The sequence below is a fragment of the Juglans microcarpa x Juglans regia genome, chromosome 3S, assembly GCF_004785595.1.
Source record: "Juglans microcarpa x Juglans regia isolate MS1-56 chromosome 3S, Jm3101_v1.0, whole genome shotgun sequence".
NCBI classification, from domain to species: domain Eukaryota; kingdom Viridiplantae; phylum Streptophyta; class Magnoliopsida; order Fagales; family Juglandaceae; genus Juglans; species Juglans microcarpa x Juglans regia.
Window position 1 is genome coordinate 20,398,428 of NC_054599.1, and position 11,501 is coordinate 20,409,928.

General features: G+C 35.4%; 2 protein-coding genes across 2 annotated transcripts; both read left to right on the top strand.

Moving 5' to 3' along the window:
* Nucleotides 1-1,848: 1,848 nt before the first annotated feature.
* LOC121257270 (cytochrome P450 CYP749A22-like) lies at nucleotides 1,849-4,134 on the top strand. Its single transcript, XM_041158218.1, has 5 exons — nucleotides 1,849-2,202; nucleotides 2,305-2,528; nucleotides 2,647-2,882; nucleotides 3,020-3,398; nucleotides 3,510-4,134. Exons 1-5 carry the CDS (start codon nucleotides 1,920-1,922, stop codon nucleotides 3,939-3,941), a joined length of 1,554 nt encoding a protein of 517 aa, XP_041014152.1. The 5' UTR covers nucleotides 1,849-1,919; the 3' UTR covers nucleotides 3,942-4,134.
* Nucleotides 4,135-6,955: 2,821 nt separating this feature from the next.
* On the top strand, nucleotides 6,956-8,159 carry LOC121258773 (sodium-dependent phosphate transport protein 1, chloroplastic-like). Its single transcript, XM_041160314.1, has 4 exons — nucleotides 6,956-6,970; nucleotides 7,114-7,164; nucleotides 7,586-7,801; nucleotides 7,932-8,159. Exons 1-4 carry the CDS (start codon nucleotides 6,956-6,958, stop codon nucleotides 8,157-8,159), a joined length of 510 nt encoding a protein of 169 aa, XP_041016248.1.
* Nucleotides 8,160-11,501: the final 3,342 nt, after the last annotated feature.

The following is an 11,501-nucleotide window of genomic DNA, read 5'->3' on the forward strand; positions in this document are numbered from 1 at the left end:
TTCTCTATGATCTCAGCAACCCAAAAGTGTAACATTTCTTAATTTAAAAGAAAGAAAAGATTGTTTTCCTAAACTTGGGTCTCTAACTAGTGGCCCCCTTGTTTTGTTTTGTTTTGTTTTGTATTTTTTTTTTTAATTACCACAAACTTGGGTTTGCACTAGTACTAGAAATGTGATTTTATATTTTTTTGGCCGTCACTAGTTGACTATGTTAGCTATTGATTTGATTTTTATTATTTTTTTCTTCTGTTTAAAACAAATAGGAGGTAGTTTTAGTGGTAGTGTTAGTGGTTTTAGTTCAGCTCATATTTCATTAGACATGGAAGAAGACACAAGTTCTTTAGTGCATTCCTCCATGAATATCCCAAATCCCAGGCCCTCCCCGTCTCTCCCTCCAAAGCCAAAAAGAGCCACAAAGGCTACCAACCAATCTATTGTATGTGATCATTTTACAAGGGTTGAAACTGTTGATCCCATTGAAAATGCTCGATGCAATTATTGCTTGAAACTTTATGGATGCCATTATAAAAATGACACTTCACCAGTGCTTACCTCTAGATTCTGTCTGTGATTGTAAAGTTTTAGTGCTGGCATTGTACACTTGATTTGATATTGCTTCAACTTGTGTTGCAGATGAAAGAACTCAATTTTTCCCCAATTTCAGATTCAAGATGTGAAGAGTAGTAGCATTGTATTAGTCTAATTAGTTATGATGTATTATTATTTATTTTGTTCTTTGTAAATTAATATTTTGCATTGTGATGTAACAACAATATTATTTATTTTGTTATTTATTTTATTTTAAAAAAATTAAAAAGTGTTTAAATTATTTTTAAAAAAATCTGGGCAGTTTAAACATGACATCATAATTTTTTTTTTTTTAAAAAAAGGTGCTATAAAAATATTTTTTAAAGTTTAAACAATCTTTTTTTTAAAAAAAGTATTAATAAATCTGGATATCTAAATCCGGTTGTAATTCGGATATCCGGATTTATAGTCAAAAAAAGAAAAAAATCCAGATATCCAGATTGAATATATTTATCCATCTGGATTATTTCTAGATTAATCCAAACGGATAACAACCCAGTTTTTAAAATCCGGATTCGGATCCGATTACACAGCCCTGCTTTTAATTAGAAATATATTTTTGTAATTATTTTAGCTTGACCAGAAGATTGATCATATATATCTTGGTTTTGTTAAGGTCATGCACACATGCATACCACATTATGTAGGGTCTTAATCAGGTAGAAAAAAAATAAATTAAAATTTGTGGTTTGGTGTGCAAGGCCCACAACCTGATCTATCATAACACAATGAAAGATTATTAGAATTCCGGCCCCTGTCTGGCTAGCTTTTCCCAACTCTCTTTTAATGAAATATTCTGACCATCACCTGTAATAATTTTATTTTAAATACACAAAAATATCATTGTTTTTTTTTTCTTAATTACAAAGGTTATATTTATATGAAACTGAGGAATTATTTTATTCTAAAGAAAAACAAAAGATGAAAAAGTTTTAATTATATATATAGTTTAAATAGTTTGATAAATCTAAGGTCTCATTTACTTTCACAATATCTCTTAACTTATCTCATCTCATCTAATTATTACAATTTTTTCAAATTCTTATACAAAATAAAATAAACAATTCAACTTTTTCCAATCTCAAAATAAAAATAATATTAAAAAAATTTATTCTAATAATATTTTATTTAACTTTTAATTTTAATTTTAACTCATCTTATCTCACTTATAAAAACAAAAGAATCTTAAAAAGACTGTTTTAATATTTAGTATTTAACTCAATAATTATCCCAGAATGAGGGACTATATATAATACCCAAGAACTAAGCACAGTCCACACTGAATTATTCAGGAAAGCAATTCTGAAGTTGAAAAAAAAACAAAAAAAATTATGGGGGCAGTTGTAACCATGGTAATCTGTCTTTCAAGCTCTCTATGTCTGTATCTTCTCTTCGCTTTCATCAAGGTTCTTCACAAACTGTGTTGGACTCCATATCTCATCCAGTATCAAATGCTTTCACAAGGAATCAGAGGCCCTTCCTACAGATTCATCAATGGAAACTCCATTGAAATTTCCAGCATGAAAAAGGCGGCCATGAGCAGGCCCATGAATTTATCCCATGATATATTTTCCAAAGTTCAGCCTCATATTCACTCATGGGTCAACAAATATGGTAATAAGAACTCCAACTATGTTTTTCTGAATCTTAGTTGCAAGGAACATGTCAATAAATTAGGTCAAATTTTTAATTTTTCTGCTCGATCTGGTACTGCAGGGAGGAATTATCTTCAATGGCATGGCTCTAAAGCTGAATTGGTAATAACAGAACCAGAGCTTATAAAAGAGATACTGAACAATAAAGACAGAGCTTATCGAAAGGAAGAGGTGGAAGGCTATCTCAAGAAGCTCTTAGGAGATGGACTGGTGACAACCGACGGTGAAAAGTGGGTAAAGATGCGAAAACTGGCCGATTATGCTTTCCATGCAGATAGGCTGAAAGTAAGCTAGATCTCAGTGCTTCTACTGCATGCATGCTATTTACTATTTGTTGAAGAACATGTACTTTAAGTGGGTACTTTGGAAGGACAGAATCCCCTTATTTTGTGAACTTTTTCAGATCATGGTTCCAGAAATGATCGGTAGTGTGGAGGTGATGCTAGAACGGTGGAAACTTCATGATGAAGGCAAAGAGATTGAGGTTTATGAAGAATTCAATCTATTGACATCAGAAATGATTTCCAGGACAGCTTTTGGTAGCAGTTACTTAGACGGGAAGCACATTTTTCAGATGTTGAAGAAAATTGAGTTGTTAGCATTCAGAAATGCTGATAAAATAAGGTTTCCTGGCATGAGGTTTGTCCAAATCTCTGAAACTGGCGAGCATAGAAGCATACAGCAACTACTCCCATATGAACAATATTTCTTGGTGATTTATTGCTAGTTTTTCAGTTCCCATGTCCTGATCTAATATTCATTTATCCATTCTACAGTGAAATTTATAGAACGGTGGATGAAATTGAGTCAGAAAAGCTTGGAAATGGATTACGTGACTGTATATTAGAGATCATTAAGAAAAGAGAAGAGAAGGTTAGGGCCGGGGAGGTGGCCAACTTTGGAGGCGATTTTCTTGGAGTTCTTATACAGGCTCATCATGATGACAATGCAAACCGAAGAATTTCTATAGAAGATCTGGTGGATGAGTGCAAAACATTTTACATTGTTGGACAAGAAACCGCCAACGGTTTGCTTGCTTGGACTGTCTTTCTTCTGGCAATCCACACGGAATGGCAAGAGGAAGCAAGAAAGGAGGTGCTCAAAATATTTGGCCACCAAAATCCAAACCCAGATGGCATCACAAAACTCAAGACCGTAAGAAGTCATGATGATATAAACCCATATAATTAGTTTGCGGTGAACATTGCAGAACTACACATGATCCCATGCTAGCTCTTAATTTTTTGTTGAATTTTTCCAATGCAGATGAACATGATCATCAATGAGTCTCTTCGGTTATACCCTCCGGTAGTTCGAATAATAAGGAAAGTTGACAGAAAAGTTAGACTGGGGTTAAATCTCACACTTCCAGCTAATCTGGGCCTGTGCATCCCAAATCTAGCAATTCACCATAACCCTCAGATGTGGGGAGAAGACGTGCATCTTTTCAAACCAGAGAGGTTCTCAGATGGGGTTGCCAAAGCTACAAACAACAACGCAGCCGCTTATATTCCCTTTGGCATGGGACCTCGAAACTGTGTTGGCTTGAACTTTGCCACCACCCAAACAAAGATTGCTCTTTCAATGATTCTTCAACGCTACGCCTTCACTCTTTCGCCAGCATATGTCCACTCACCTGTTCCGCATCCCACCCTTCGTCCACAACATGGTATTCAGATAGTGCTGCACTCCTCGTGAACACCAGCATCCAATGGCGCCATCATGTGGCCGGGATGTCGTGTATTATTGATCATGTTATTTACATGCTTTTGTGTGTTCTGTTGACGGTACGGATTCCTTCAATTATTAGACATTTCGGTCATTCTAGATAAAGCAAACGAAGGGAATCCAATGTGTAATCTGCAACTGCTCCGATGATAGAATTAATCACCTGCTACATTCTAAACGTACGTGTTTATGCTATAGTCGCGCACCCGAGGTACTACTGTGCAAGACATTCTTAAATATTTATTTCTATTTTATTTCATATTTTATTTATAACTTGATAGTGTGGATTAAGATGTTTAAGCACGGGCTTCTTCTTTTACTAATTAAAAAAAAAAAAAAACATATATATGAAAGAAGATAAAATGATTAAGCGATAACTAACGGGAAGGACAAAACACATGCAATGAAGTGGTAATATAGAAAGGTAATTTACGTACACTAGGCGTGGAGTTTGAAAGTTTTACACAATCGTTTTGAAAAAATATGAGATCTATTATTAAAAAATTAATTATTTTTATATAAATTCTATATTTACTAACTTTATATCTGCATCACTTTTCTTTTAACTTTATATACCTAAGTAGACGGACGGTACCCAACCACTTTATCACTTTGCTTTATAAATTTAAAGGAAAAATCTATTCTTAGGCCGGTTCTCTTTACCAACACCACACACTGTGATGTGGCGAATCCGGTTTGCTCACCATGTTACAGTTTTCCACTTTCCTCTCAGACGGGGTTCACATGCATCTGCATCTGTCCAGTTGAGTCCCTTCCTCCCCGTCTCCCTCACTTCCCTCTATCCGTAACCCACCTTCAGATCCCTTCGTCTCCATCTCCGTCTCCCTCATGCAAATCAGATCTCTTACCCTCACTTCTCTCCCTCTGTCTGTTTGTAACCCACCTCTGTCTGTCGCCCCCACTCTCATCTCTCACCTTCGACGCCGCACTGTAGCCTTATTACCCTCACTTCTCTCCCTCTGTCGAATCCCTCTCCCCCGTCAATACCATCCCTTGAGAAATCCCCTAACAGATCTCAGAAATTCCCCTCGAAATTCACTTCACGATAAAGCCCTAACATTGGCCACCATTTCGTTTGTATTTTTGCTGGGATAAAGAGATGAGTTGTTGTGTGGAAAAGTTGCTTCCGTATCACATTGCCACTACTTCTGCATTGCTCAACTCGCTCTCTGGCTCTCTTCACAGCACCAAGTTAGAGTCCTGAAGGTAATTTCATTTATATCTTTACTATTATATAAGTGGCTATGTAACGATCAGTAAACGGAATTTCTTATTTTCCGTTACATTACCGTTAAATCAACGTTAAGTCACTACTGCTTTAAAAACAGTGGGTAAATTCTTATTTTACATCTTTATCCGTTGGATATTAGAACGTTTTGAATTTATTATTTTTTTCTTTTATATTTTGTCAGTCGTCAGTCCACCACTTTTATGTGTTTTCACTATCTACTTTTTTACTGTCTGCTTTTTCTTTTCCGTAACTTTTATACTTTTATGTTTTTTCACTGTCTACTTTTTCGCTGTCTACTTTTTCACTTCCGCAGCTTTTATATTTTACTATATTTTATAATTATGTCAGTATACCATTTTAATACTTCTTATCTATCTGCTGTTAGTACTTTTTATCTTTTGCAGCTTTTTATCTCTTCTGCAGCTTATGCTTTTGTGTCATGCTTTTTCTATTCTCGCTGGTCTTTGTATACTTTTTCCGTTTGATACTCTATCTCGATTTTGAAAGTCAAAAACCATACCCACACTCTCTCTCTAGAAACTCGCTCGGCTCCTTTTTCCTCTACAAACTCTCTAAAAGTCGAAAATCAGACCCTCTCTCTCTAGAAACTCGCTCGCTCAGCTGGGGGGAGGGAAGCTTCGGCTCCTTCTTCCTCTTCCTCTCCTCCCTCTCCTCGCTGGCCGTTCGTTTCCGGTGGTTTCGTTTGGTTTTTTTTTTTTTTTTTTTTTTTTTCAGGTTTTCTACCGACGAAAGGGGGTAGCCGTTTCGAGTTTCTCCGGCGACCATCGTCCAACACACGCACCACTGGGAGAAGCCTTACCCTTCTATCTTGCTGTCGACCAGATTGGGAGCCAATCGGAGCAGCGCGTTACACCGACGCGCGGTTTAAAGGAAACACGTAGGTATGGTTTTTGTTGATTCTATTTCTTTTCACTCTGTGGGATGTAAATTTGAAAGATGGTTTGATTTTTTTTTCATGTTTCATGTGGATTTTTTTATTTCATTTTTTTGCTTATTGGATTTTTGTTTGTCGGTATGGACCATTTTTTGAAATCTGAAGGAAGCGAGTTTCTTGTTCATTCTTCTAGGCATGTTTTAGTTTTTAGTGTGGATCCTCTCTCTTCTCTTTGTGGGATATGAATCTGAAGAGCATTTGAAAATTCTTTCCAGTCTTCTTGTTCTTCGACTCAAAACTTGTGTTGTTTTTTTTTTTTTTTTCATTTTTCTACTTGTTGGATTTTTCTTTTCCATTTTTTGTTTGTTGGGTGTAAATCTGCTTGTTGGATTTCCGTTCGTCATTATGGACCAAATTTTTTTGGCTCGAGCAATTGCTGGATGTGATTTTGCTGTGATGAGAGAGTCTGAGACCGTTTTATTAGCTAGATAGGCTTGCTGTTACTAATAAGTAACATAAACATTTATAACATTTTCATTTCATATTACATAACATAAACATCAAATATTATCATTTACATTTGAACTCATTCTAACATAGTATTGGATGCATAAAGAGGGCTACCGAAGGCAGACTATTTTACATCATAATTATTGAAACAATTTTTAGAGAAATATTTTGTTGACATTTGAAGAAAGTTAGGGGATGATCATATCTACTTGCCTCTCCTCAGCTTCATGAATTCCTATAGTTTGGTGTAGTTTGGTGGTCGATTGGTACAACTCTCACTCCCATTGCTGCTAACTTGGATTGCCTTTCCATGTTGTTCGTGCTTTCATGGGTATCGGTGAGGTTTGTGCTTTAACTTGCTGCAGCAACTTTGAGAACAGTGATTTTTTTGTCCTTCAATCAGTTTTTACTTTTTCACATCTTCTTTATTCGTTGAGTGTTAGGATGTTTTGAGTTTATTATTTTTATCTTTTATGTTTTGTCAGTTATGTCAGTACACCATTTTGCTGTCTCTAAATGCTTTTTCTCTTCTCCAGGTTGTCAGATTGTGATGTTATTGGGATTTTTGGTTACTGACTGCAGCTGGTATAACATTTTCTTTGTGTCAGTACATTATTTTTATGATTTTTCTCTATACACTGCTCTCTGTATGCCTTTTCTCTTATGCGGGTTGGGTGCATGCGTATTGGCAATTGTGCCTTTTATATCTTTAAATTTTGAAAAAAAAAATGCAAAAAAAAAAGGGTGCTCGCTACAGGAGAAGAAAAAGGGTGCTCTCATCTCTTATCTTCTCTTTCATTTTTTTCTTTTACTGGTTTTTAATGTTTACTGTCTTAAAATGTGTTTCCATGAAGCCATCCATAGTGTATATATCACGACACTTTCCCTGCCTTGAATGTGCCCATGAGTAATTTAAGGTTCCCATGTTATGGCTTTGTTAATTTGGTTCTGTTTCAGGGTGTTGCTATGCTTGCCATGAATAACATTCTGTCAAACTGGGTTCCAGTAGCAGAGACAAGTAGATCATTAGCATTGGTGTACAATGGGATGTACCTTGGATCAGTCACTGGCCTGGCCTTTTCACCGTTTTTAATCCACCAATTTGGTTGGCCATCAGTCTTCTACTCCTTTGGTTCTCTAGGAACAGTTTGGGTTTTTGTGTGGCTAAGTAAGGTAATATGTTTGCTGCATTTATGGAAATATGTCTATGAACATTGAAGTTTTGGATTCATTTGCTCGCTCTTAATATAGCTATATATGCTCATATGTCACCACTTCTCTTCCTCTGAGATTGTTCCTCCAGGCATGTAGTTCTCCTCTTAAGGATCTTGAGCTGTTGCTTGAAGAGAAGAAGTTGATCTTTTCCAATAGCATTTCCAAGGAACCTGTTAAAACTATACCTTGGGGACTAATTTTGTCAAAACCACCTGGATGGGCCCTAATAGTGTCTCACTTCTGTCACAATTGGGGAACATTTGTTCTTCTAAATTGGGCAAGATACAGTAAAGATGCTTACATGGGACTTCTTTAATACACCATTAATAGCCTTAATCTGGCCTTTTATTTTTTGGATGCTGGTTTTCTTGTTATACACTTGTAAAACCATGCTTGTTTGTTATGGACTGTGGTAGTCTCAGCTTCACCAACTTGAATGCTTAATCTATTTATTTTTGGTAGTAAGTTGTAGGTATTCATCTGTGTCTCCTGATTGTGTTTGTTTTAAGTGACTGCCACTAAACAAAGTACCTACAAATGAATTTTGATTCATCTTTACTTCGGGAATTTGTTAGTCAACATAAAAGTCATCATTGCATGAAAATATGTATTATGTCTTCCATTACAATACATTTGAAACTTCAAAATAGATAAAATAAGAGTTGGAGGAAGGGAGAGAAGGTAACCATTTTATAAAATTAGGCAAACGTGCTTTGCACGTTACTCCCGCCTAGTATATATATATATATATATATATATATATATATATATATATATTTTACATTCCAATGAATTGGAATTGATAATTCAGCATAAATTTTTATTTGATTGTCAATTTTTATTTCGATTGTCTATTGTGTGGTGGTAGAACTACTTTTCTAAGTTATCATTGGTGAACCACTTGTTGTTCTAGTGGCTGCTTTTTCAATTTTGTGAGGCATACATGTAAAATTGACTTCCCACTGTTGTTGGAACTTGGGGACGTTCTGAGAGCATTCAAACTTGAGGTTCATGGTTGATATCATCGCAATAGAAAGTTATCAGGTAGTTCAATCTGATTCAATTAGACTATTCAATTGAGGTTATGCTGAAGAGTCATCTGCCCAATTAGTTTCTTGGTTTTATTATATGTCAGGTATTATGAATGGTATCATTTTCTTTGTTTGTACATGTTCTTTTAATATATAAAAAAATTCTTGTATCCTTTGAAGTTTGTTATTTTTAGAAAAGGAAAATGCTATGTTGCCTTACCATATATATAATATTTGTAATATTTGTGTAAAGGTTTAAGACCGATCCCCAAATATTAGACCTACCATGATATATATATATATATAAATATATATGCAGGCTCTACTAAAAAAATGAAAAAGTATAAGGTTGACAAAACCATGCAATAGCATATATCCTATTTGCATAACAAAGGGACATAAAACCATACAATAGCATCATCATCATTCACTGGAGTCTTTCACTGGAGTTTTCAATTTGTTTCTCCATATTCCGGCCAGTTCAGGTCAGTTTTCAGTATTTTTCAGTTGGTTTTCACTGTTTTTGCTGGGTACATCAACATTTCTGATAGTTTCATTTTATTCACATCATATTTCGACTAATTTGCTTCGATTCGAGCTATTTTGAGCTTATTTCAGTGTGGGTTATGTTATTTTATTCTTATTTCAAATGGTGTGTCATGGGTGATTATTCGTTGCATTGATTTGGTTGATGATTCACATTATTCCAGCTTCTTTATTCTTGTTACTAGATTGGTTAATGCTTTCTATTTGCACTGGCTACTTAATTGGAACTTGTCATGTTGGTATCTTAGCTTATGCTCTTATGACTTCTCTGAAATTGAATGGAATTTATTATGTTTATTTTGGGCGTGATCATAATAGGCTTGTAGGATCACTTAACATTGAGGAAGCCTATGGATACTAGTTCCAGTAGCCTATGGATAGGATCATAATAGGCCTCTCGGTTTCTCAAAATTTTGCAGGTTCCACCTCCATTTCCTTCACTCTCTGGACCTCTTGCTCTCAATTTCTCAACATTTTGCATGTTACTCCACCTACATTTCTGATTTCTCTTATATTTATCTCATCACGAATTTTTTATATTTGAGATAGGATTGGATAGGAGTTTGGCTATGGTGGAAGAACTATTTTTTTTTTGTTCTGCCAAACTTGTTTGTATACGAATTTGAGGCCAACTATCACAGCAACAAATGCTTTTAGCCAGAAGGGCACTTTGTTGGATACAATTACTGTTTAGCTGCTTCAATTTTAGCACATATACAATTACTCTCGGCAATTTCCAGTTTGGTTCAATTGAGTCAGTGAGGCAGCTTCCCAGAACACATTGCACTCTTTATGAGTATAGAAATGATATACATATGCATGCAACTAACTATATAGTCTTTTCATTTTAAGGAAGCGTTTTAAGGAAGCCTGCTTCTTATAATGAAAGAAAAAGCCAAAACACATTACAGTTTGAGATAGGATTGGATAGGAGCTTGGCTGTAAAACTTGATAGTGCTTTATAGAAACGGGTCCTTTGCATATAATGGATTGCTTTTGTTGTCATTTTTTTGTTGGAACATGTAGCAGAATGTTAGTACAATCATGTGACCTTCTAGGTTTCAATACCTTTGCTGCTATCTTGTTTTGGGCTGTTTTCAATAGCTGTTTCTATTTGCTTTAGCAAAGGTTGTCATTTATATTAGCTATGACATCAAGTCAATCATCATCATTTATAATGGATGCATTTTAAATGGAAGCACCAACTTGTTGTTGTGGTTTGAAAGCACTACTAAAGACCTCCCAAACTAACAAAAATTCAGGAAGAAAATTTTATGTTTGCCCGAAGTATAAAATGATAAGCCAACTTATTATTATTATTATTCTGTAAATACCAATTACAACATAGTTGTCACATTTTAATGTTTGAAATTCTCGCATTGTGTGCAGGGAGAATCAATTTATCAATTCTTCATATGGGTCAATATACTTCAACTAATAGAAGAGAAATTTATAACAAGAGAGAATGCACTCCGAAATAGAGATGATGATTTATTGTTACGCGAGTATGAGGTGTCGAGAAAAGAAGATAAACTAATACAAAGAGAGAACGATTTGAACATCCAAAAGGAGGAAGTTCGAAGGCGGGTTGTTGTAAAATAGACAATTACAACACATCATCCCCAACAACTCTTTCTGGATGTCTTTATACTTTGTGGTTGTATACAACGCTTGAAACTGCTTCTTAACGTGGAACGAAAATACACATGGGATGGTTTGGTTGCAGGACATGAAATCAGCTGTAGTCTCGACCTCCACCTTCTTCTTCAAAGCATTATCAAATTGATCTATGAATTCTTTCAGTGTTGTACCAGAATGCACAAATCCATCGAAAAGAGCATTCATGCTTTCAGACCGTTGCGTAGTGCTCATGCCAGCCCAAAAGACACCCTTCAAGTAAGCTGGTACCCAGAACGACTTCTCATTGTACAACCCTTACAGCCATGCATTATCACCAAGGTCATACTTCTGAATTAGTTGCCCCACTTCTCCTCAAATTCTGCGCATGTCTGTGAATCATACAGGGAACTAAGATTAGAAGTCTTCAACCATTATTGATTTGGGAGTGGGATCCCAATTTC

Excerpts from the sequence above, each read along its gene's own strand:
- LOC121257270 (XM_041158218.1), top strand. The coding sequence starts at position 1,920 with ATGGGGGCAGTTGTAACCATGGTAATCTGTCTTTCAAGCTCTCTATGT. Across the intron at positions 2,203-2,304 it reads CTCATGGGTCAACAAATATG|GGAGGAATTATCTTCAATGG; the intron begins GTAATAAGAACT and ends CTGGTACTGCAG. Across the intron at positions 2,529-2,646 it reads TCCATGCAGATAGGCTGAAA|ATCATGGTTCCAGAAATGAT; the intron begins GTAAGCTAGATC and ends GAACTTTTTCAG.
- LOC121258773 (XM_041160314.1), top strand. Across the intron at positions 7,165-7,585 it reads ATGCTTTTTCTCTTCTCCAG|GGTGTTGCTATGCTTGCCAT; the intron begins GTTGTCAGATTG and ends GTTCTGTTTCAG. Across the intron at positions 7,802-7,931 it reads TTTTTGTGTGGCTAAGTAAG|GCATGTAGTTCTCCTCTTAA; the intron begins GTAATATGTTTG and ends TTGTTCCTCCAG.